Source organism: Anas acuta, chromosome 6 (assembly GCF_963932015.1).
Source record: "Anas acuta chromosome 6, bAnaAcu1.1, whole genome shotgun sequence".
Taxonomy (NCBI): domain Eukaryota; kingdom Metazoa; phylum Chordata; class Aves; order Anseriformes; family Anatidae; genus Anas; species Anas acuta.
This window is the reverse complement of record NC_088984.1, coordinates 35,771,624-35,797,553: the sequence shown is the minus strand read 5'-3', so window position 1 is coordinate 35,797,553 and position 25,930 is coordinate 35,771,624. Positions and strand designations below refer to the sequence as shown.

The 25,930-nt window shown below is 42.7% G+C and overlaps 2 protein-coding genes across 5 annotated transcripts in view; one reads left to right on the top strand and one right to left on the bottom strand.

Annotated features, from left to right (window-relative positions):
* Window positions 1-192: 192 nt before the first annotated feature.
* Window positions 193-25,440, top strand: STAT1 (signal transducer and activator of transcription 1). Of its 2 annotated transcripts, none has more exons than XM_068686543.1 (24): window positions 193-351; window positions 776-904; window positions 1,531-1,675; window positions 2,887-2,985; window positions 4,845-4,940; window positions 5,121-5,199; window positions 6,096-6,187; window positions 6,787-6,938; window positions 7,230-7,388; window positions 8,534-8,626; window positions 9,117-9,176; window positions 10,340-10,369; window positions 10,452-10,545; window positions 11,409-11,450; window positions 11,945-12,028; window positions 12,199-12,297; window positions 12,799-12,934; window positions 14,704-14,759; window positions 15,159-15,253; window positions 17,028-17,167; window positions 18,274-18,459; window positions 19,026-19,101; window positions 19,540-19,615; window positions 20,228-25,440. In XM_068686543.1, the coding sequence occupies exons 1-24, from the start codon at window positions 275-277 to the stop codon at window positions 20,249-20,251; spliced, it is 2,319 nt and encodes a 772-aa protein (XP_068542644.1). In that variant the 5' UTR covers window positions 193-274; the 3' UTR covers window positions 20,252-25,440. The 2 variants fall into 2 exon arrangements, with proteins under 2 accessions (XP_068542644.1, XP_068542642.1); XM_068686541.1 differs by having other exon boundaries at window positions 19,540-19,642.
* GLS (glutaminase) overlaps window positions 22,696-25,930 on the bottom strand; it is a 52,761-nt gene continuing 49,526 nt past the window's right edge. For all 3 annotated transcript variants that reach the window (XM_068686548.1, XM_068686547.1, XM_068686545.1), the window contains one exon: window positions 22,696-25,929. In XM_068686548.1, coding sequence (XP_068542649.1) covers window positions 25,773-25,929 — 157 coding nt within the window. In that variant the 3' untranslated portion in view covers window positions 22,696-25,772. The remainder of the gene's footprint in view (window position 25,930) is intronic.

Here is a 25,930-nt window from a genome sequence, read left to right as displayed (position 1 = left end):
TGCCCCAAGATGGCCGCCCGGGGGCGCGCGGGCGGGGGCGGGGGCGCGCGCGGCGCTTTCGGTTTCGCCTGCCGGGCTCCGGCCGCCTTTCCGCGAAGTCACGTGGGGGCGGCGCCGGGCCGCGCATGCGCGCCGCGCCCCCCCGCCTGCCCCGCTCCTTCCCATCCGCGTGGAAGGACGGGGGGGAGGGGGCGGGGCCTCAGGGCTCCGGCGCGCGCTCCCATTGGCCGGCGCGGCGGGGGCCGGGCTCCCATTGGCCCCGCCGCGAGCCCCCATGGCCGCGGCCCGGCGGCTATTTGTGGGCGCGGGCGGCGGGCGCGAGCGGAGCCGCGGGGCTGCCTCGTCCGACGGGTAAGTGCGCGCCGCCAACGGGCACTAACGGTCGCTAACGGCCCTCGCGCCTCCCTCCCCTCAGCGGCCGGCCCCAGGTGCTGCCCGCCGGGCAAAGTCCTGCCCCTCCCCTCGCTGCCCCAGGGGCGCAGGGGAACAGAGTGCCGGTTTTTTAAGGAAAGGTGGCTCCACTCGGAGCTCTTTTTCGTTAAATAGTGCACCGAGAGCCTTAATTCGCCGTTCTGTCTCGATTGTTTTAATTAAAACAAAGCCAATGTGCAATATCACCATGCAGCCACCCAACAAAACACGCTTCTCTCGGCTGGAAGCGCTCCTCCTCCCTGCACCTTCGTTTTTAACCAAAAGCTGAGGTCCCTCTCAGCTATTAATCACTCACACTGATTATTATTTTTTTTATTATTATTATTTTTTCTCCCTTCCCCAGAATGACTCAGTGGTACCAGCTCCAGCAGCTTGACTCCAAGTTCTTGGAGCAAGTCCACCAGCTGTACGATGACAGCTTCCCCATGGAGATCAGGCAGTACCTGGCACAGTGGCTGGAGAACCAGGACTGGTAAGCACCCAAAATGACCTCCGGGTTACATGACAAGAAGGGGGCTCGTATTTTGCTGCTGCCTCTAACTCTGCGTGTGCTGGGAAGCGAGCTGCCAGGGAAAGCTTTGCTGGTAGGACACTTCAGTAGCTGTGTGGCTGAGGGACACAAAGGGAGGCAGGAACCCAGCCTATTTAGGGTAACATGTACCATCTCATAATCCCCTTTAGTCCCTAACAAAAGTAGTTGTTTTAAGACAGATCAGGTTTTTTTGGCATCTCACTCTCTCACTAGTCAGTGCTTTGTACTTTTTCCAAAGCTTCTGCAGAGTGTGTTTCTAGAACTGTAGAACAATGTGCACGTGTCTCAGGGTCACCTTCAGCTTCCTGAAATGCATGGAACAGGTAAATGAAGCCGCACAGAGTGTGGCAACAGTAGCCCTGAGCAAAGGGAACGCTTCTCTGTCAAGGAAAGTGAAATAGAAGGTGAGAGAATAACAGTGGCTTATGTTTGAAGGTAATTCTTACTGCTTGCGTATATCCCAACCGGAGCTGGGGGTTAATAGTGAAGTACTCCTGCACCCGTTTCTTGAACGCCGCTTGGAAGTACTGAAGTACTTAACACAAGCATGCCTTGAATCATTCCAGGGAACATGCGGCCAACAACGTCTCTTTTGCTACGGTGCTGTTCCATGACCTGCTGTCACAGCTCGACGATCAGTTCAGTCGATTTTTGATAGAAAACAACTTTCTGCTGCAGCACAACATAAGGAAAAGCAAGCGTAACCTTCAGGTATGCCTGGGACGCGTGCCTGTGTATTTGCTTGAATGGCTTCGGTACTGCGATTGGATGTCTCTAAGCAGACTACCCTGCCAGGAGGGATTTTTCACAAAGTGTTTTGAGTTCTGAATACTTAAATTCAGGGTTCTCAAACATTCCTACTCTCGGTTTTAAATTGGCTACGGTTAGAAAGTTAGTTTCAGTAAGAGTACGGTTGCAGTTCGGGAGTTGTCGAAACAGAAAGTGGAGTCAGTAAGGTGTTGGCTACATCTGTTTGGAGCACCTACATGGATGCCATTCACTTACCCCATGCTTTCCCCAGTTAGTTTCTTTCATGTCCTAACAAGACAAAAGAAGATGCAGAAGAAACACAGTGGAAGAAATGCTTGCCATAGAGCTACAGAATCACAACAAATAGCAGGGGTCCTGCCGTTAGGCAACAATTCTGTGCATGTATTGTATTGGCAAAGAAATGGACCGAGTGATTGGAAGCGGGGGCACTGCAGAACATATTCTTTGACTTAATTAGTTTCCTTAGCCAGTCAGCCCGTCCTCCCTGCAGGGCTCTGCGCCAGAGGATCTTCCACAGTTGCCTCCTCCACATCCGATTTCCCACACACTTAGCTTATCCTCACTGCAGGTCGGTGCCCGGGGGAGTGTTTTCTGAAGACAGGACCAGCCTCTCAGCCAAGAGGGCTGGCACAACTCAGCAGCTCTTAAGGCAGTACTCAGCCTAGAGCATGTTTCAGCTTGGTACCTGCGTCAAGCAGAAAGACTGAATTTGCATCCAGCCCCGTCTCCGTTCCTGAGAGGCAGCAAACCTCTCCCCTTTACATCCTCAAGCAAGAGCTGCCCCCACCAAGCCAGAACAAGCTGCTCAAAGCCAGCAGCTCCATCTCTAAGGAATGGAAGGGTGGCTCCCAAGAGAAGAGAAGCTGTCTCTAGGACTACAGTGTATTTTCTGCCTTCTTCCAGTAATGGCACAAAACAATGGAGAAGGGCTGGAGACAAGTCCCACGGTCTCTTTGTAAGCCAACAGAGAAATAGCAGGCAGAGAAAACCCTTCTCTTAGATGGTTGCAGCAGTTGCACTCCATGTAGTCTTGGAGCAAACAATGACCAGTGCCTCAAGGCTTCAATTCACAACTTTTTTGCCAATTGGTTTAAAGAAAAGACGAGAGATTACATTTCTGAACTTTAACAATAGCCTGTCTCTGATGGCAGGATAACTTCCAAGAAGACCCAATACACATGGCAATGATCATCTACAACTGTTTGAAAGAAGAAAGGAAAATACTGAACAGTGCCCAGTTATCTAATCAGGTAAGTTAGTCTTGGGATGTCTGTCTACTGCAGTCCTATCTGCCCTTTCCTATTATTTGGGACAGAGAGAGGAAAAAGACAAAGAGCAAACAGTCTGTTTCTGCTTTGCCTCACAACATGATTTTTAAAGATGGAAGAGTAAACACTGGCACGTACTGGTTAGTTTGAGCTGTACGAAGTATTCAGAGGAGAAAGGGCGAGAAAGTAATTCTGATTCCTTTGGTAATGTAAAAGGTAAATTATTTTTAATTCCTCTGTAGTATGACCTGATGTGCTTATCTTTTTTCTTTTTTTTTTTTTTTTTTTTTTTTAAATCAAGCACTATTTCTATTTAATCAACAGTGCTTCCCTTATTTCTTCAAGATTCTAGCTTTTTTCTTCTGCATTTTACTCCCGATTTACTCTGTACTGACCAGCTGAGCTTTGGTGGTTTTCCAAGAAAGGGATGCTGCATTCTCCCTGCCCAGTTACCTTCAAGTATTGTTTAAAAAAAAAAAAAAAAAATCTCATTTCCTCCTTCTGAACCATAGGTAAATCTATACACTTCTCCCTTCCTTATCAGTTCTAACAATGCATGTCACATCTTCCTTTCCAAGAACTGTATCACAAAAAAATCCTGCAGTAGGGAAAGTTGTGCAGACTGTGTAGCTAGATGGAACCCACTTACATAGTACTGAAGTGATGACTAACCAAGCACATGTAAGTTCCAATACTGAAATACTTGCCTTTACAACAAGCTTTCGAGAAGGCTGGGACATTGGCTTTCAACAATGGGCCTAATGCAGCTGTGTCCAAAATAGCTTCTCCAAAAAGCCACTCTGGCAAAGCCACTCCCAAATACCTTGTAGCTGTAGTACAGCTGTCAGTTTCTGTTCTGGCTCATGACACAAAAGTGTGAACTGCCTTTCCAGCATGCCAGCTGGTCCAAATTAGAAAAAGAAACAAATCTTCCTGTACTTACCATTGGCACTATGTAAAACACCATGCCCTACCTCTGCTTTCCAATAAGTTTAGTAAAGGTTCTCATTTTCCAAAACAAGCATAATTGTAAGCATCATAAAAAAAAAAAAAGACATCCCCTATATTAGGGTGTGCTCAGATTGCCCTGGTGACCTGATTAAGGCTCTGATGGGGAACCTTTACCAGTTTATAGCCAAATTCTCTAGCTGACCTGCACTGGAGGAACAATACATGTCTAATACACATAGTATTAGATTGGATTTGGGGGGTTGGAGCTAGGTGATCTTCAAGGTCCCTTCCGTTACACGTGGAACAAAAATCCTGTCTTTCAAATTACTGCAACTCTTGCTGAGTGAAGTACTGCCATAAGCTTCCAGCTTTCAAAGGAGCTATACTGAGATCTAAAATGTATTTTACTGTCCTGTAGGAAAAATAAATCACATAAGAGGTTATCCCATTGGCCTGTACACCAAGCTACCTTGCTCTCCCTCTTAGCCTTTTTCTCCCCATTGCCTGAATGGATGAATCTAACATTTAAAATAGATGTGATCCAGCCTTCAGCACGGTTGTTTTCTTGGAATATATTTAGAAAAATGCATTAAAATAAGCAAAATAGGAGAATGGATTTGTGCAAAGAAAACAGTGTTTATAGCTTTTCATTGGTATAATGAAAAATGCAGCATCACCACAGAAAAAGAATTTCTTAATCCTCCCTGGTCCTTGCAAAATCACTTGAACTCTTCTATAAAACCTTGCTACGACTTATGAGAATAAGTAATGCTTTGTGAGGCTATTTGTTAACAAAAGCTGCTAACTAGCATTAACAACAACAAAAAAACCCCTCTACTCTTGGTTCACTCAGATTTGATTTCTGGTTTTGTTCTACTTGCCTCCCTCAGATGGAAGTGGGGAGCGTACAGAACACCGTGATTGGGATGCTGGACAAACAGAAGGAACTTGACACGAAAGTTAAGGCTATAAAAAACAGTGTTATAGTAAGTATAGTACGATTACAGCTGTATTTAAAGCAGTTTTTAATCGATTCACGCACATTGGAAAGCTTCCAGTGCATAAAAGATTTTTTAAAGTGACAAGTAAAAATAAGGTGATTGGCTTTAAACTCTGTCATGTGAAAATATTGAGTAATTGTGGCCACCTTCATTTACACTTCATAGGATGTGGAACAAGACATCAAGACATTAGAGGACGTGCAAGATGAATATGACTTTAAATGTAAAACCTTGCAAAACAGAGGTGAGTAATTTATCAAGAACGTGCCTTATTGCATGCAGTTCGGAAGAGTAAACCCTCCTGTCGTATGTCAGGAAGCCAAGCTACATGATATGCAGCCAAACTTACTGTTCACGTCCCTCCCTCATCAGTGCTGCCTTATGCTGAAACCTAAATTCCCCAAAATGGATTCTCGTGATGTGTTCTTAGAAGAGAGCCTTTTTGCTAATGCAGCATTCCTTTGACTTCTGTTTGCCCCTAGAAATAGCAGACACTATAGACTCTGAACACAAAGGGTTCGTTATATAGATCTTTTGGACTTAGTTTCAAAACAAACTAGCAAAAGACCCTTCGGTTTCCAACACAAATTTACAGTGGATTAGCCCCTAGAAGAGGGCTGACTACTACCTTGAGCCTTAGTCTTGGTCTTTGTAGTTGGTGCACTGCCACAAGTGGATGGGAGCCTCTAACTTAAGGTCAGTGGGGCCGCTGTATGGGAGCTATCAGCATGGGCTTCTCTCAGAAGGCTATAAATATCCTCCCTTGAAGTACGAGTTAACTTTAGTTGCCAGGTTAGGTAACATGAGTGATTCATGTCAGCATGGGAAAAAAAATCAGCATCTACAGAACGTAAAGAACTCCACTTAAAACAATGACATCAAAAACAAACTCCTATCAGGTACTTTGCCTTGTATTGATGCTTTAAGCGGAGAGTCCTTTCAAAAGAAAGAAAAGGAGAAAAAAAAATGTAGAAGGCCCAATTTTTCCTCCCTTAAACTTTACAGATATACTGCAGTTGACATTAGCCATGTGGGTCTCTTCCTCGGTGGTTTCCCTCGCCCCCTGCTTACTTCTCTGTTCTCACAAGGCCTGCTGCTGTTCTTTAGCTTCAGCTTCACAGTTTGGACTTATTTTTACAGAGCATGAGCCCAATGGTGTGTCACAGGAGGAATATAAGAAAGAACAGATGAATCTCAAGAAGATGTTCTTATTACTTGACATCAAGAGAAAGGTAGTGCATTAGGTTTCTTTTCAGAAGGCAACAGCACTTGATTTTGAATGCATGTTCGTTTTCATTAGGTTGATTTATCAAATCATAGCAATTTTTTTCTGCTCTCACTTCAAGCTGGATTTTGTTCGCTCAATCCTTCATGGAAATCTAGAACATCACTAAGCAGTTATATTTCTCTTCTAGCGACCTTTCTTTATCAAACTGTTAGGTAAAGCTACAGGAACGAGAGGAATTAACACAGTATGAATAATCACATTTTTGAGGAAAAAGCAACTAAGATATTTACAGCTATGTTTTAGTTAAGTGTGCTGCTCACTCTTATTGCAGTGCTGAAGTCTCCAGCAAGCACTGGGTCGTCCCAAATATACACTTGGGACACTGGCTCTTTGGAATACTGAATATGCATAATTTCTCCACTTAATCTAGCAAATACTACAGCTAAAAAGAAGTAGATGTTATGGGAAACATCTTCTGCTGGTAGAAAGTATTACTCTGAGGTCCTTGCAAAGTTTTACAAGACACAGCACTAGCTAAAACAGCACTTAGATTTTTTGTATTAAAGATTTTTAATAAACAGGGTAATTTAACATTCCCTATAGGAAGTGGTGAACAAGATAATACAGCTGTTGAACACCACAGAGCACACACAGAGTGCTCTCATTAATGAGGAGCTGGTGGAGTGGAAACACAGGCAACAGACCGCATGTATTGGTGGCCCACCCAATGCCTGCCTTGACCAGCTACAGAACTGGTAAGTCTCCAGACAAGGACTGTGTTGGCCAAACGCTTGAAGCGTGTTATGAAGGAGCACCAGATCTGTCAAATACGCTGATTATTTATGTTACATGCTTTCATTCTGTCACAGCGTAACTACACGCCACTGATTTATTTTTATTTTATTTTTTTTACACTTCACCACATTTCCAATGCAAAAGTGTTCTTTGTGTACTGCATGCTCCTTAGAGACAGTTACCTCGCTGGTGTCTCAGCATTATTACAACACAAAAAACATGCTAAAAGTAATGACACCCTGTACTTGTAGGTTCACCATTGTTGCTGAAAGCCTGCAGCAAGTTCGGCAGCAGCTCAAAAAGCTTGAGGAACTGGAGCAGAAGCTTACTTACGACCCTGATCCCATCACAAAAAACAAACAAGTTCTGCAGGACCGAACACACAGTCTTTTCAAACAGCTTATCCAGAGGTAACGGACAAGAAGGGTCTTTTTGCAACTGTGAATGAATGGATGGAATCTTCCCTTCTGTTTGCTCAGGATTTCAGGCGCACTAACTTTGCCTTTTCTGAGGTTTTCCTATGTTTGTTACAAACATTAAGTAACCATTTCTTTTGAGATTTATCCTGCTTCACCTTTCCACAGGTTTAGGCCTGTGGAAAGGGTTTGTGACCTGGCATCCTGTAAGTCAGCAGGAGCTTGCTACAACATGCATTAATTACATAGATCAAGCTCCTCGTCTGTCAATCCATTTCTTGATTTCAGCTGCAGCCCTACAAGCCACCTTGTGAATCCAGCCCCACCAAGCTATGCCCAAGATAAATACACACTAGATTCTCCACCCTTTTGTGTCTGGATGCATCTTGTCTGTCTCCAACACAGGGAGACCAACCCTACCCTCTAGCATCTGTGATGCAAGTTACCGTAGTTGGTAGATGCTACGTGTAAGATCCAAGTCCCATTCTGTAGCATACAGTACGTGACAACTCATGCTGCAGAAGACTTGAAACTAGCAGATAAGAGCAGGGCCTTAGATCCAGCATGTAACCCCCTGTGCAGGGGCTGAGACTTGGGTTTCCAAAGGACTTGCTAATAGAAACACTTCAGGGTTTGTGCTTACAAAAGGCACCTACAGACACAGTTTGGGGTGCATCTGTACAGGAATTTGCGTTGTGGTGTCAGGTAGCCCTCACTGAATCCCCAGATAGTTTATCTAGCTCTTGGGTGTGTGTTACAACACCAAGCACAAGAATTTAGCAAGCTGAAAATAGCAAGTGAAGCAACACTCCTCATTTGGATTATGTGAGTTGCATCAGTGTTTACACACAGTTTGATTTCAGGGAAGTCTGAGATAGCACTCCGTCCTACCTAAGGGCTGTGTTTCCTAAATGCACGAATGGCTCACAAAGTCACTTTACGCTTTAAACATTCCTAGGCCTGCTGAAACGAGCAAAAAGAAAGCCACACAGAACTCGGTATCCATTGAAACAGAATGAATTAGTGGGCAGTACTACTAGGAAATCATCATTCTTTTGAGATTTGTTTTGTGTGTAGCTTCATATACCTTAAAGAAAACACTGATAAATCAAATTGCCTTTAATCTATTCTTTCCATAGCTCCTTCGTAGTAGAGAGACAGCCTTGCATGCCAACCCACCCTCAGAGGCCGTTAGTCCTTAAGACAGGCGTACAGTTCACTGTGAAGCTCAGGTATGTTTTTCCCTTCTTTTGCAGGCAGTTTTTCGTTTTGTTGGCTTCCTACAGCTGGGGGGGTGGCACACATTACACAGTAGCCCAAGTGCTGAGGTCAAGGGGATGAGCAAAGTGCCAAGTGGCAGGGGGACGTCTTCTATCTAAGCTTAACTTGCATTCAGGTTTTACCCTTTACCAGGTGTGGTGACGATCGAGTGTCTGAGAAATACAAGCAGATAGTAGATCAGATATATGCAGGCTATTTTTTCCATGCAAAGTAACCCATTTGCCAATCTATTTTTACCTCTAAAGCAGGAACTGGGATCAGTTCTACAGACTGCTAATTTATACTGTCACTGCACATTACCTTGTACAGAGTGAGCTTGGGGCCCATACATGTTCCTGAGCTGTGCTGCTCAAATACACCTGTGATAAGCAGCACTACATCAGAGCAGCTGTCTTTTGTAGTTGCAGTCATCTTTTTTTTTTTTTTTAAATCTCTTTGCAGATTGCTGGTGAAATTGCAGGAACTGAACTACAACCTGAAAGTGAAAGTTTTGTTTGATAAGTATGTTGTATTTTTCTCGTTCTTCTCTATGAGAAAGCAAAGCAGGCCTCATGTTCAGAAATCCAGAAGGCAGCCAGATTAAGTAAGTGTTGGAGTAGGCCAGGAGTAGGCTGGTTCTCCATCACAATAGGCACATCCTTCCCCTGCGCCCTTAGTCTAAGTCTTTCTCCCCAGTTTTGGGAGATGTCACAAGGGATGGAAGGCCTCCAGTTCTTACTGCCAGCCATGTTCATGCGTGCTGAGGAAAGCTCACTACTGCTAGATCAGCCTGGGCACAGAACAGCGCTTGGTCAGCATGTGCGCTGCTGAACCGCTTTTCTCTGCTGCAGATGTTTCACTTGTGCTTGCACAGAAAGCAGAGCTGAAAGCATAGGATTGAACTCTGTCTCCAGGCACATACAGCTTCCCTGCTCTTCAGTTGTCTTTAGAATACCCTGTGTTTTGGACAGCCCGTAGTAAGGACTCTGGCAATCCTAAAGCTGTCTTGCATTAGAGGTATAAACTTTCTCCCTTTAACATGTTTTCAACTAGTGAGATCTTAGAGTAATAGATAATGGCTTCTACCTGAACTTTCACAAGCAAGCTCAGCTCTTCATAAACAACATAGTTTGGGTGAATTTAACTCTTGCTTTAAGGGCATGGAAGTGTAACAGACTCTCCTAAGTCACAACAGTGGCTATAAAGGCACAAAAGGAATTTGTCTTCCTATTTGAGTCTTCAGGGTCCTTTCTTTTCACTTGAAACAGCTCTAGGGTCCAAAAACTAGCATGGAGTGGATGAAAAGAAAAGAAATTCTTATTTGGAAGCAGAGGCTTTGAGAAGTGTACCAGATAAAGCAATTCAGTAAAATTGTGAGTGGTGGGAGAACTGATTTAATCGGTGCACTGATTTCTTCAACAAGTGATATGCTTTGAAAACAGACTTATAGGAAGTATATCGAATTTCAGAGCAAGGGTTAAAACCTAGGCACCCATGAAAAAAAAGTGAACCTCAGTAAAAAGATAGCTTGTGTAAGGCAATGTTTGTTTTGACTGCTTGAACCAATCGACTCTCTTGCACAACAGATTTCACAGAAGCATTTTAGCAGTTCTCAGTCGGCTATTAAAAAACAGATTTGCTGTGTCTGTGGCAGAATCTTTATTTTATTTTTTTTTTTTTGACAGAGATGTAAGCGAGAAGAACTCAGTCAAAGGGTATGTAGCATCGCAGTTTGATATACTAGCATTGGGTTCTTTCAATGGATTTCAGACCTCTAATTCTTTTTTCTTTGTGAAGGTTCAGGAAATTTAATATTCTGGGAACAAACACAAAAGTAATGAACATGGAAGAATCTACTAACGGAAGTCTAGCAGCAGAGTTCAGGCATTTGGTAGGGGATTTTTTCTTTCATTGACACATCCATTTAATTGTGTGGGCAGAGGGCGTGGTAGGAAGTAGGCAATTTGCTTTTATTATTGAAGTCAGCGTTTACTTTTGTAAAAAAAAAAAAAAAGAACTGTGAACAAACATCTCTTCAAAATCTTTGGCCTGGTTCAGCTGAAATGCTTCTTGCTGACTGCCTTTCTGGCCCTATTTCAACGACAAGTATTTGCTGCCATACAGCTTATCCTGTAATGAGCATGTTGGAGGAGTAAGAGAAAGAAGCCTAGAACTCTTTTGGGCTTTTCAGGGGAGGGTCCATAGACAGAGAAGCAGAGAGTAATTTAAAGGTATTTGGCATTGGAAGAGGAAAATTGTCTAAGAGGGAGCAGCTACAAGAAATTCAGTGCCTTCAAGAGACTATAAGACAGCTGATTTGCAGATTACGAAGTAAATCAGATTGGTTTCATCATTACAACAGGAAAGGAAAAAATGCAGGTCTTGAACCTGATAACATAGAAGTCTCCCTTCGCTGTCGAGAACGTACACTACTAGTGTTCAGAGTTTTGTTCAATTCAGAGGTGTACTTTTGATAAACCAGTGTTTTATCTGATCCTTGCTGATTTCATACTGCTTCTGTTGCTATAAGGCCTCTTATATAAAGACACAGTACCTGCTTTCACGGCTGAATGCTTTATAAAAGAGTAGTATACGTTATAATGCTTTCACAGCTTCGAAACAAACAGAATCAGACACTGGTGCAGCAAGTTGACATGCAGTTGAGCAGCTACAGCACACAAGCAATTTGCATCCGCTACTGCTTTCAGTTGTGAAAGAGGTAAATGAGTGACAGCTTTGTTTGTTTGTTTGCAGCAACTGAAAGAACAGAAAAACGCAGGAAACAGAACGAATGAGGTATGCAACACTAGTCTTGTTCATAAAGCTTTTGCACAACACCAAGATGACATTCAAACATTTTAAGACAATGCTCCACTCAGCCCCATGAAGAAACACACAGAGACAGACTACCAGTAGAGTTCAGCTTTTCTAAGAAGTTATCTACGTAGGAGATGTCTGCAAATGACAACTACCGCCGGAATGATTCCTCTCAACTCTTTCTCATTGGCATCTAGCTTTAACGGGCCTTTCCAGCAATTAGAAATCTTTGTGGCTTTTGGTAGCAGCCGCAAAGGAGAGATGCTTAGAAAGTACCCGTTATAATATGCAGTTTTATGAAGTTAGCGTTATCACTTAACTGTGGGCTGTAAACCATCTCCAAAGTCCAGAGCAAGGAGTGTCCCAAAACAAGCAACTTCAGAGAAAAGGGTTCTCCCATAATAAACCCATTCCCCTCCCCTCCAGCAATTTTCAGTGCCTGAAAGATTTTCTTATTTTTTCCTTCTTCAAAGGGTCCTCTCATCGTGACAGAAGAACTTCACTCCCTGAGTTTTGAGACACAGCTGTGCCAGCCTGGCTTAGTAATAGACCTTGAGGTATGTCTTAAATGAAAGAGATGGAATTAGCTTCCTCTGTCACTTATGGTGACAATTAAAAGGGTACAAGCAGGGAATTAAGATGGAAACAGGTTTGAGGGTACTATAAAGAAGGACTTCAGCAAGGATGCAGGATAGTCTTGACGTGTTTTCTCCTCTCCCCCTTTCAGACCACGTCCCTTCCCATTGTCGTGATCTCAAACGTGAGCCAGCTTCCAAGCGGATGGGCTTCTATCTTATGGTTCAACATGCTGTCTACTGACCCCAAGGTATTTGCAAAACGAAAACCCTTTCTACCTCTGTAGAAACAGTTCCTGAAATTGTATTAATGTAGATTTTAAGCATCAGTTGCATGCAAGTGGCTGCTACATTTTTGCCGTGCAGATGACTGCTAACAGCTTTTGGGCATAGAGAGGGAGGCAGAATGACTTACTGACCCTACCCCACCCAGTGTTTGGAACCCACAAAGGGAATTTATTAATTGTATTCAGTATACACAGTGAGAAGCCAAATAAACATGCAAAAATGCAAACCCTGGGATCTGGCAATCTGACCCACTGGGAGAAGGCCTACCCAAAGCAGAGTCCCAGAAACTGCTCTTCCCAGTAAAGAGTCCCCATCAGAATAGCAGTCTGGTTTTAAGGGTTGTCTCAAGCTGACATTCATTCTCACATCTGCATTTGTTTAGGCACTGCACCTTCATGAACTCAAGTGGCATTCCAAAGTTAATGTTTACTAACTGTACGTTGTATTTTTCCCTTCCATTCTAGAACTTGTCCTTCTTTCTGAATCCACCTTATGCAAAGTGGTCGAAACTTTCTGAAGTTCTGAGCTGGCAGTTTTCCTCTGTGACAAAGAGAGGCCTTAATGCAGATCAGTTGAGCATGCTGGGAGAGAAGCTACTTGGTATGGTCTGCTTCTATCACTTTAAGCCTTTTAGTTCCATTGAACAAGCAGATGGCCAGTTTGAATTGAAGCAAGTTCATGTTTTCTGCAATCTGTTTTAAGTTTTCACTTCCTCTCAAGCCTTTTCCTCTTATACAATATCACACTGTAGCAATACAATGTTTTCTAGCTTTCCACTTCATAGAGTTTGCAAAGGAAGGTCAGGTCATGAAAAAAAATCTGCAGTTCTATCCTAGGAGTTCATGCAACAGGGCATTGCTGGCTGGAGCTACATCTGCCTGTTGAAGAAGTTCTAAACATACATAGTAAACATTTATTGATACACCTGTCCCCAGCTACAGGGAACATTTATGCTGCATACACAGAGTTGCCATACCAAAGCACAGGCACTATGAAACTATTAAGAGATGCCAAATGAAACGTCTCCCAGGCCAGAATCCTTAGTATAAGCATCGTCGGCCATGGGTTTTGTTCTCCAAACTCCTGGTCCGTTTGCCTGATAGACAGGGTACCCATCACAGCTACTGACTTTGTGTAGTGGACTCAGGATAAAAATACCATTGATTCAGTATATTCCTGTATTCCTTAGGTTTCAGAAAGCATTTATATTTCAAGGGATTTGGCTTTAGGAAGTTTAGGTATCAAGTACAACATTCCAGACTCTTTAATTCCCTTTCCCTAATTTCCCAGACATAAGATCTGACAAAAAACAACCTCCTTAATTTAAATAGGTTACCTTTAAAAATGGGTGTCCTTACAGACTTTTAGCTAGGCTGATTAATCATAATGAAGACAAAGCAACCCCTGACATTCCTATGGTCAACTTGTATTTCAGAACTTTGTCACAGTAAGGATGCTATTTAAGTCTCATCTCTGCAGCTAAAACTATTTCATCACTGAAAAAAAATATCCCCGAAGTTGAACACAATGTATTCAGGATCCTTTAATGCAAGGGGATGTAGAATCTAACAGGGTGCCAGGATATGACTCACCTACTGCTTTTGTGATGTGAACATTGATTTCTTGGTCTCTAATATTTGCAGTATCAGAAACAAGCTTCCTTAGACCAATTTGTTTTTAAAGAAAAAGAGAGGGAAAAGCTGATTTCTGTCTTTATTGAAATTCATAGCTTGGCCTGTATTGGAAAGAATTGTGCCCTGAAGACTGTCAGGGTCCACAAAGCTACTGTAGTCATGGCATAGGATTTTCTTGGACGTTTTGATGCAATTATGAAACACTGACATTAAAACAAGGAGAGGGAGTAATTACAACAGGAATGAGAAGAACCCATGGTTGAGGCGGACCCAGGAGCCAGAGTTCCTAGGTTAAAAGCCGACAAGTCACCAGAGCTGAGAACAGAGAAGTTCTTAATCTCAGGGAAAAAAAAAAAAAATTGCAAGGTCTGTTCAATTTCTACATAAAGCTTACAGGTTGCTGTAGAAGAGATTTTTTTCCCAAAATGCTTCCAGGAAGAGAACTAACTGGTGCATACTAGGTGTAGTACAGTGTAGAAAACCAGAATGAGTTAGTTCCCATTAGGCAAGGTTTGCCTTGCACTCTGGGGGCCACATTTGGTCAGTCTCATGCCATGAACTTCTTCAGAGGGGGCCTCTGCAAGCTCTCTGCAGTAGCTTTCCATTTCTTTCCTTTCTTAGCTCACCACTTCAGAGCTGCAAGTTACCACTCAGAACTTGCTGCTCTAAGTCACTTCCTTTCAGCCTTTTTAAGTACCTTACGGAACATGACTGATGCCCATTTATTCTGTTCAGGGCCAACGAGTGGAGGATCTCATGATGGTCTTATTCCTTGGACAAGATTCTGCAAGGTATGAACTCAGTTTAAAAACAGAGAATTTTATTTATTTATTCCTGCCCAGGCCAGAACCAGATCCTGTCCTGTGTTCTTAAACCAGCATAGTTAGTTGCCCAAGAGTTAACTAGGTACATCTGTGGGTACTGTAGGTTTCTCTCTCACTGCCTCTTGCCTTAAGATTCAGCACATGACTCATTGCCAGTAGTTTCTGTTGTTCTTTAATAGGGGCACAGAAAGGAGGGGAAAATCATAAAGAGAAGAATATGGGGGTGATGGAGAAGAAAAGGGGAGAAACATGCAAGAGCAGGAAGATGATAGCACTGAGACTGAGAGCTTGCTTCCTCTCCATTTAACAAAACTCATGCTTCATTTTCCCCATTCTCCTCCCCCCCACCCTACCTCTGAATTTCAGGAAAATATAAATGACAAAAATTTCCCTTTTTGGCTGTGGATTGAGGGAATTCTGGAGCTTATTAAGAAACATCTCCTGTGTCTCTGGAATGATGGGTAAGACCTGAATGAAGTTAACAAAGGCGTGGTCATTGCCTCAAAGCTTTCACTCGGGTTAAAAATCGCATCATCAGGTTGTGAGATTGTTTGTACTGACACTTGGGATCAAATCGAGTGCAACTCACAAAGTCCTGAGGCAACCAATTTCTAGCAGTGAGGAAGTCACAGAAAGAGAAGGGCTCTGAATATTCAGTGTTTTTTTTTCTTTTTTTTTTTTTTGCCTCTTTAAGTAGTCTCTTCCACCATAAGCAGGTTCTTCCCACACCACAGAACAGAGCCTCTTTTGTATTTATCAGGGAAGACTAAACTACAAAGTATAACACATAAAGTGATCGTCCATCTTAAAAATAAAAAAAAGACACCCACAAACAGTACTTGTGAGTGTCCTGTAGGTGGCAGCAGCCAGACTGTCTGCAATACCAGTGCAGAAAGGAGGCTTTACCAACGGAGTAGTAAGACCATGCAAAATTGAAAATGAGTTCCATTTATCCTCTAATACTATTTTAGCAAACCTTGAGTTCTGGTATTGCTAATTTCAGAAGTAACTTCTGCCAGAAACAGGCCCGACCACAGTGACAACTGTGCACTCTAGTTGGTTATTTAAGCTAGGCTCTGACATTACGAAATGCTGTTAACAGCTCACGTGCTGCGGAGTATCCCACAAGTCTGCAGCCTTGCTCTTATTGCATTCAACAGACTTCAAATTATTATGTCCTAGTTCCAGAGGAGTTCAGTCTAAACCTTGTTGTACTGCCAAAAACAAAACGAGCGGATGACAAGACCACAACACAACTTCACAGGCTCCCCTTGCATGCACATTGCTAAGCATTAAAGCTACAAGAACAATTGCCTTTCTTCATACATGAGGGATAGGAAGGCAGAAGACTCGTTACACAGAGCACACTTCTTACCCACAGAACATATCTGTTACATGCAGCACGCTATTTAGAAGACAGAATAAGACACCTGAAGTTTCTAAACAAAATCATGCTTATTTAGTAGACTATGCAAAGAGTATTTTCCCTAGCAATACACAGAAGCACAGCTATTTCTCAAAATTTTGTTGTTATTAACAAAGTACTTTGAGGAATTAACAGTGCAAAGAAATTCTGACTTTTAAAAAAAAAAAAAAAAAAAAAAGCACACACAACAGGGTGCTTGATCAGAGTTCTGACCTATTGCTGGCTTGTACAACTCCCTCCCAGTATCTGTCCAGGCCAGCCTGTTTTGTATTTTTTCAAATTACTTCCACACAAAAAATGTGCCAAGCATAATATATTTTTGTGGTAGAAGTCTCACACAAGCTTAACAAGTGATCTAGAAGATAAGCACAAGGAATAAAATGAATCACTCAAATGTATGGATGCAATCTGGTAGCTAGCAAGCTTTGTTTCATCAGCCAAAGAGGAAAAATAACTGATCCATAATACAATTTTAAAGTTAAAATTGCTATCTAGCATTTGACCATATTGCGTACACATAACTTGACTTTATCTCCACAGCCTAGTTTTGATAGAAAATATACATATATGTATATATTGCGAGCTCAGAAAAATGGTTGGAGAAGCCACCAGGCAAAAGGACGAATGATGAGAAGAGCAGAGGTGATTCATGGCTTCCACAGGGCAGCTCCAGCCCTGCTCGCCTCCCAGCTGTTACAGGACAAAGCTTTCTATGAGGCTCTCATAAATACTTCAGTTCTTTAAAGTGACAAAAGCTTTTTAGTTTGTCTAGCTGGACCAGCACAGCCTTTTTCTTTTTGACATTACAGCTGCATCATGGGATTCATCAGTAAAGAGAAGGAGCGCGCTCTGTTGAAGGACCAGAGTCCAGGAACATTCTTACTAAGGTTCAGCGAGAGCAGCAGAGAGGGAGCAATCACATTTACTTGGGTAGAAGGATCTCAAAACGGTAAGTTGGTAACAGAGAACGCCTTGATCTTCAAAACACATGCTTACATCAGAATGCCTAGTCTTTATGCTTGTCTCTTTCACACAGAGAACCAATGCAATTCACCACCAGACAGCTGCAGGCCACAAACCACAGTAGATCCCTGCCTTACTGGGTACAGTTCATAAGCCATGCAATTGATTAAGCAGAACTATTAAAACTTCCCCAGTACTGCTTCTAACATAGAAGTTTGTTGAGGACAAACCACCTGGGCTGTGTACAGACACACACAAACCTGTGCCTCTCTCCCTCTCTCTAGCCCTGTATCACCTTCCCCACCAGCTCTTTCTCTCCTGGGAATTGTTCACCACAGCCTCATTCAGTCCCCTGGACTATTGTTCTCTGCCCTACTTCATCTTGTATGCAACTTCTTTTCTTAAACATCTTTCTTTAACTCATTGTCTGTCTGGTTTGTTCCTTCCTTCTCTTGTTCTTCCCAGAGGAGCCCTGTATTTGCTTACCTCATTTTCCTTGCAGTTCTCCTTCCTCCAGGAATGGTCAAACAGCTTGACACCACCACGAGCCAGGCCACTTCTCTCACCATCTTTCAGGGAAGCCTAAAGGCTCTAAAGCTGCAAGAAGATATAACCTCCCTTATCACACTGCTTAAACCAACCCCACCTGCCAGGATTCTGCAGCTGACATTTAACTTGGATAAGCCCAAGACCTGTAGCAGCTGGGGAAGCAAGTGCTGAGTGTACTTGCATCACCTCTTTTTTCTTTCTCCTTGTTGCCTTCATACCTGAGGCATCCAAAAACTGAATTTTTGTTTTTGAAAATATAAAACAGGGTGATAGCATTTGAGGCTTTCAGGAAGGCTTTTATGTGTCTCTATCTTTCCTAAGAGCCCCAGTGGTGTGTTAGGGTCAAAGTTTCTAATAGGCAATAGAGCTTGAATGGCATCAGCTGGCAGAAGGTGGGTAAGGCAGCACAGCTTCAACGAGCACCCCTCAGAACTGGTGTGCTCACTTCGGAAGTAAGCCTTTTGCTCACTTGACCTGCAGCTTTGGACAGTTTTAGAACAAGCTTTGAAGCCACCTTTAAGAGTCATTTCTTCTCACCTCTAGAGCCCCAGTTCCATTCAGTAGAACCGTACACCAAGAAGGAGCTCTCTGCTGTTACCTTCCCTGATATCATTCGCAACTACAAAGTGATGGCAGCTGAGAACATTCCTGAGAACCCACTGAGATTTCTGTACCCAGATATTCCCAAAGACAACGCCTTTGGCAAATACTACTCCAGGCCTAAGGAGGGTGAGTGCTATAAGCGGTTCACGTAGCATAAGCGTGTCTGTTCGTGAGGTGGGTGGGAGCTGGGTAACTCCCGTGGCATAGAAGGGAAGGGCAGCAGTTGGATTGAACATCTTGGCAGCCTAACCCGTGTTTGAGTGCTGCTCAGACGAAGAAGCACCTGAGCTTCAGTAGGTTAAGGCACCTGTTTTTAAAGAGGAACAACACAAGTTCTGATCAGCTCAAAAAGATGGCTCTGGCCCTCTAATTCAGTTTTGTTTGCCTGTGGCATATTTAGAGACGTGGGTTCCCACTAACAGCTGGAACCACGAGTCATATTTGACTCTTGCACTACACTGAGACTGGCTGTGTGGATCAGTACGTGAAGCTGTAGGGGAGGTTTCATTTCCCAGTGTCAATAGGGAAAAGCAAAATCTGACTAAAAGTGAAATGAACTAACCATAGTGCTATAAAATACACAAGACCTGTGTATTATTAGGGTCACAAGCTTTATTTGGAACAAAGATGGCAATGGGAGTTAAACCTGATAAAAAAAACAAGCTTTTTTTTTTTTTTTTCTCTCATTAAAGCCCCAGAGCCTATGGATTTGGACGGTCCCAAGGGAAACGGCTACATCAAGACCGAGTTAATCTCTGTTTCTGAAGTGTAAGTTTGGATTTCTAGGAACTGAGCATAATTTTCCAGCTGTAGTTCACCTATCTTCATATTTATAAGGTGCCCCTAACAAATCTTTCCTCTCTGAGGATGTGATCACGCCACATTCATGAACTGCTGTCATTGAAACAATTGACACTTTTACATTCAAAAAAAAGCTGTAGGCAGTCACGCTAGCTAATAATGCCATGAAAAGCAAGTTCTTAAACACTTGTTGGGCTCATTCGACTAGAATGTAGATCACCACGTATCCCTGTTGTTCACTGAAAGCCACGCTTGCTTTGCAAAGCATGGTACATTTCGGCTAGGTCTTCTCTAGAGGGCCCATGAGTGGAACTTCTGGACTCTGAGCCAGCCACGGTAGCCCAGCTGTGCCTGACTTCTTCAGTGCAGGTTGATCATTTATCCCTGTTGTTTTCTTCCTTTTAGCCACCCCTCCAGGCTCCAGTCTCCAGAAAATCTGCTGCCCATGTCTCCTGAAGAGTTCGATGAGGTGTCTCGGATGGTGGGTCCGGCGGAGATTGACACTGTGGTACACATCATAAACCAGCCTTTTGGGGGAAGATTTAGCTAAACTTGCATTCCTCCCCTCACTCCTCTCCTCCCCATTCAAAAATACATCAGCCAGCTGCCACAAGCTGCCACTTCCAAACGCTTCTCTTCAAATACGTGAAGGGAAACTGGGAACTGAGAGTTAAACTTGGTTGCTCTAAGTTGATGTTTCCACTTTTCGGTGGGGATAGGTGTGAAGGAACAGCAAAGCAAAGCTTCCAAAACATTTCCCCTTCCCCTTACAGGAGGGAGAAAGGAATAATAATGTTGTCGTCCATGTGGCGATGGGGGTAGGGAGGGAAGCTGGAGTAGGTACTGCTGTACCTGTAAGGTAGTGCCTGTTAACAGACCTGTATTAGCTTTTTGTTACGCTAAAGGGAAAAAAAATAAAGCTAAATTAAGGGATGACTTTCCCACCCAAACCCACCCCACAGCAGTTTGAGCACCAGAGTCACACCTTAGGGTATTTGGGGAAGACCTCACTGTGCTCCACAGTCAGCAAAGGCTTTAGAGCACGGGGGCTTTTCTGAGCTTGTGTAATTGACATGTCCTTTCCTTGTTGCAGATGTGTTCAGCATATTCAACTTAAAGGTTGAGCTTTTGACTGCATCATTAACCTTAACCAGCTGATTAGCTTATGCATCCTGCTCTACAGTCAATGACTTGGTGACAAGCTTCACTCCAATTCTTTGGGAAGGCCCTGGGTAATTCAAAGCATACGTTTCTCAACCTGAAGGTCCACGGTAGTAATTTTTAACTAGTGGGAATACAAACAGCAGTCTGCGTAGGCTCCGTATACGCACAATTTTGGTTTCATTAAAGTTTTAAGTTTTAATACACACAATTTTTAAGTTTCATTAAAGAACGTCCCAGTGACAGCATACTGTGCCAGGGCAAAGGAAGAGAGAAGGATAAGAATGAGGGGTCCTCACAAGAGCGAGGGGGAGAAACGTGCATTTAAGTGAATTTGGTAAATGGAACGTTTAAAGGAGTTGGCTGTACATGAAAGGATTTCGGAGGAAAGCTAGTTCTTTTGCAGAGACTCTCTGTTCAGAACGCTTGCACCTTCTGCTTCTGAAGAACTTTGACAGCTTTGAATCTTTTTCTGCATCACAGAAAGGGGAGAAATGTGCTGCAGGTATGCATGCCACACTGAATCTGTATGATACTGAAGTCTGACCTAGGTTTCTTTTATAGAAGCATGGCTTACTGCTCTGCAGGAAAATGTAAGCCAAAAAACGTTATCCACGTTTAATTTTTGCTTGTTTCTTACAGCAGAATCTTCTTGAGTAGGATGTTTTGCACAATCTTTCACATAAAGAGCACTTAGGAAAACACCTTGAAGCTCTATTGGCACATGCTGAGCTTGCAGCTCAACGTATACAATCAAGCCTAAAGCTTGCAGATTGCAGTCAGTGTCTGGCAGCACTATCAGACAAAACAAGAACCTAGAGTAAAAAAAAATTGGTTTGTTTTTACTCACTGTGCTTAATTAACCACAGTGAGGATCCGGTCACTGGTGGCTTTTACAGTAAAACATGCCAGGTGGAATGGAACTTAATTTTCTCCTGTACTATGAAACTGGGCACTTAATTGCTGAAGAGCTGGAAGACTCAACAAGCTTTGCTAAGTGAGTTTGCAATTAGGGAGAGGGCACAGGAAAGTGAAAAACTATATGAAAAACTATACCGAGTAATAGCAGCAGGGTATGCTATCTTTAGTACCTAAGGCATAAAATCGTGCTTCTGTCAGAGGAGGAACAGATTTGGTTTTCAGCATGTTTGAAGATAATTAACAACTCAATTAAGATGCAAGGTTGTCTTAAGCAGTGGACTCTTGCACTAAGGGCAGGTATTAGTCCAGACTGCTAATTAGCATGCAGCCTCACAGAAGGGCTCCAGGGCACAGGTGCTGGATCACCCATGTTCAGGTAGAGGTGCTAGTGCAGCTTCTGGCCCTCCTGCTATCCCTGCCCAGTGCCTAGGAGGGCAGCAGTGACCAACGTAGCTGCTTTGCAACCATCCAGCTATGCTGAATTGATCGGCTGCTTCTTAGGAAATAACCAACTAGTTCAGTTTAGTGTGTTCTGCCCAGGAAGACCAACCCACCCCTGCAAAAGCTCCAGGGAAAGAAAATTGGAAGGGCCTACAGCAAGCCAAGTATGTACTTAAACGGAAAGTATTGTTAAACTGTCTTACTTTTGGTACCCTAGGTTACTGAGGCTAACAGAGTATCACAACTGGTGACCTAATGCTTTAGTCTTAGCATGAATAGCTGAACGTGAGCCTTCATTGTAATATAGGATCAGGTATTTTTTTCTCCGAGCTATACCTTGTACCAATGTTCTATATGCAGCAGTCTATTTGCATTATTTTTAAACTTCAGTTTTTAGCCACCAAATTCTTGTGAGACTTAAAACAGCCTTATTCATAACTTCGTCTTTACATGGCCAGTAGTCCCAAAGCATTTTTTTTTCCAATGGAGCATTAATTTGCCATTTTAAATAAATGTAATGTCCTTCTTCATGGGTTTTGGCTATTTCTATTCTAATAATGTTGTGCCTGTCAGTACTGTATGTTTCAAAATAGTTGACCTACCGTTGAACTTTGTGATCTGTCAAGCTGGCCCACTAGTGCATCGTTTTTCTCTGTGGCTATCAGGTGACGCAATCCCTTCTCTCATGACTCAGGCTTTTACACATCACATTACACAGCCAGAAAAAAAATAAATAAAACGGTGAGGTGAAGGATTGGGGAGTAGGCAAGGGAAGGCTAGAGCTCTGAGGGCATATGGCCGATCCACTTAAGAATTTCAGCATCAACAAAAAGCAAAGGAAATGAGAGCTCTAGAAGTGTAGGTTAAAACAAACAAACAAACAAACTAGAACAGCTAATTAATTCTTATTTCTTATAAGCTTTGCATAACAGAAATGACCAGAGCAGGTTTTCTTGGACAGCCTCCCCCCTGACCAGAGGCTTGTATTTCCATGGCAGTCACACAGAAAACCAATAAAAAACAACCACCACCACCACCTTGGTATTTCCATTTATTATGCTGTAAAAAGCAACACTATCTGGATCTTATTTCTTAAAATAAATAGCTTTCATTTTCAGAACCAGTACAGCTCAAGTTTAGATTCACTCATGGGAAACTGCTAGAAGTACATTCATCACTGTCTGTTCCCCACAATACAGAATCTAGAAGTCAAGATCAGCCTAGTCAGTTACAATGACCAGAAGTACACTGCCAAGAAGTATAGTCACTGATAGTCCAGCTCTGAAGCAAAAAAATCCGGTACAATACGTTTTGTTCACAAAGATAGGCTAATTAATGCTAAGACTATCACAATATTTCTGAGTACAAAGCATTAAGTTAGCTTAACTATTTAGTTTGTGATACAGAAGAAACATATATGACGAAACCAGAAGTGTGGGGAATCTTCTTTGGAGCATAAGGAAGTCAGTAGTTGATAAGATAACCGAAAGCTACTTACGTTGAAAGCTACATGTCAGCATCATGAATGATAAACAGCCAAATCAATGTACTGCATATAGTTACCAATAACGCCATGTCTAAATAGCTGCACTGCTTAATCGGACATTACGAAATAACGCATCTTCTCACACCGAGAAAATACTAAAGCTAGCCAGCAAAAATGCACTGAAGCTAAAACTGGCTAAAAGCACTCCGTATGATTCGGGAAAGCATTAAGCTCTGGGACAGCCATGATCTTTATGTTAACTCAGTCAAAATGCTGCCTCTGAAGGTTTTGTACGTTTGTGTGTTATACAATATACCTACCTTTTAAAGACGCCTGCTTGAGCAATGCAAATTTCAGTTAAAAAACTAAATCAGGTATTTTTCTGAGAAGCTGAAGGATAGGTTTTTATAGGAAAACAGAAATAATATTAGCATTGAGATACAGAATACTGTAGTCCATCTGAAAATCTCTACTCCTCTATACTAGAGTTAATAGATCTGTTGCCAGAGAAAGCATTTGGGGATTTAGTGTGGGGTGCAGCAGAGGAGAGGCCTCGTGGTATTCAGTGACCAATGGGGCTCATTAAAGAGCCAAAGGCCATTTGATTTCATTATTGATTAAAACTAAGGTGGCTGTGACACAGGATGTGAAGAGAAGAGGTTAAGAGATGTTAAAAGCCTTCAGAAAAATAGCTGATATTCAGAGAGGAGAAAAAAAAAGACGCAGCTTAAGAGCTGTAAGATTCGTGAGAAAAAGTGTTTGATAACCACGCCAGCCAGCTTGGAAAGGTGATTTCAGGGCTTCAGACTCAGATTCAGCCAAGATTTCATCATCACGAAGACAGTCGCCGCTTGTGATGAGTATCAAGCACTTTTCCCTTTGGATTTTCCCTTCCTGTAGGAGGCAGTATGGCATAGCGAGTAGAGGACTGTGCAGGAACTCAACAGGATTTGTTCTCAGCTAGACTGACCTGCTGGGCCATTCTGAAGTTACTTCTCTCTATGCCTTAGTTTCCCCACTTGCAAAAGGAAGATGATGTGGTTCTGGTCACCTTTATAAAGTGCTTGGCCCAATCTAGAAAGAATTCAGGCATCAGTTTCAAGAGAATTTTGGTGCCTAAACACAAAGTTTGAACTTCAAGATCTACTACTGACTTGTATGTTTTGTGCTGGCATCAAATTAGCTATTTAAGCTATTCTTAAGCACAGATCTCTGTGTTAAACAATTCTGGCTTAAAATCTACAGCCAACAAAGTCAAACTCTTTACATCGCTGATCACTTGGGAGGCTTCATGCCACAGTGTTGGTAAAAACAGCTGCACGTGGGATAGGGAACGGCCCTAACACCATAGCTCTGCAAACAAAACATCCGCATCTACACTTCCCACGACAGCACCTGCCAAGCTGCCCTCAGCAGTAAGACAACAAACGCCACAGCTCACCACCAAAGGAACTGTCCAGTTGTGCTCCTGTAATCCTACTGCCTAACATCCTGCTCCTTGGCTGATGGGAGTGCGAGAACATTCCCAAAATTTGGCTTATCTCCTGCTCTGCTCACGCTTTTGATTGGCTCTCTGCTCCTTAAAGCTGTTTAACTGCATCCGTGTTCCTCATCGTAAGCTTAAATTTAGTCAGATTTCCTGTAGTATTTGGTTTAGTATTTTGCCTTTCACATGCCTACATCCCCCTCACTGGGTCCTGGTGCAACTGCCAAGAGCGAAGCGTGAGCCCAAAAGGGGGATGTGCAGCTGCTCAAGGCTCGCTGTAGTGCAAATATACCTGCAAGGAGCACGGCTGCATGGAGTGGAAGCACCCGCTTTCCCCTGCTACAGGGGAAGTACTTTAGCAGCTGAACAGGGAGAGAGGAGGGAGGCTAGAAAAAAAATGCTTTAAGGAAAAAAAAAAAAAAACACTAAAAAAAATCTAAACATTGGTAGATGTTACAGGTCACATTCTCCTACACTATTTGGTCAAACAAACCTTAAAACAAATTCCCTGACAAGACTATCTCTGAGAACAAGCCTAAGACCATAGACAACCATCACCTATATACTCTTTTGATATTTATATTATGTAAACAAGCTTGTGTGGAAATTTGTTTTCTTTTTTCTTTTTCTTTTTTTTTTTTTCTAAAGTAAGTGCAGATTTTTACTTAACACACCCAGCCTAAATCTACATCAGCATCCTCAACTTTTGCAAACCCTCACTGACGCTCATACCTGACAGTACTCTGGCTCATCTCAGCCATACTGGAAACAGAGGGCTAGAGAAACAAAAATATAGCCAAAAAAAATAAAATCCTGACCACAGACTCGAGTTCACATAGAACACAAAAATAAATTAAGTAGTGCACAGTAAAGCCACAGCTAAATATCTTTATACATCAATTATATGCAGCATGAGGTAATATTGCTCACATTATGGAGGGAGATTTAGTTGGTTTTGTTGGTTTTGAGAGATTGGATTTGTCCTGTGCGTATAGAAACTCCTGTAACATAACACTGAAGTAACAGAGACTTCTGTAAAATATATACCACTATCAGATAGAAACACACACGCTCTTCAATTACTTATGTACACCACAATTAAATAGGTAAGTGATTTGATTCTTAGGATCTAGCTGAGAATGATTATAGTAAACCATCCAGGTTTTTATGAACCGTTCGGTTCTCCTTTCCGTTGTTGGAATCCTCTGACGGCGTGTATTGGACCTGATATTCCTGAAGAATTTTAAATACATCGTGGTGTCCAAAATGTAAAGCTTCATCCATAGGAGTGTTGTTCCATC

Coding starts and splice junctions, on each gene's coding strand:
- STAT1 (XM_068686541.1), top strand. CDS start 275: ATGGCCGCGGCCCGGCGGCTATTTGTGGGCGCGGGCGGCGGGCGCGAG. Junction 4,941..5,120: donor CTATAAAAAACAGTGTTATA/GTAAGTATAGTA, acceptor TACACTTCATAG/GATGTGGAACAAGACATCAA. Junction 10,370..10,451: donor GAGAAGAACTCAGTCAAAGG/GTATGTAGCATC, acceptor TTCTTTGTGAAG/GTTCAGGAAATTTAATATTC.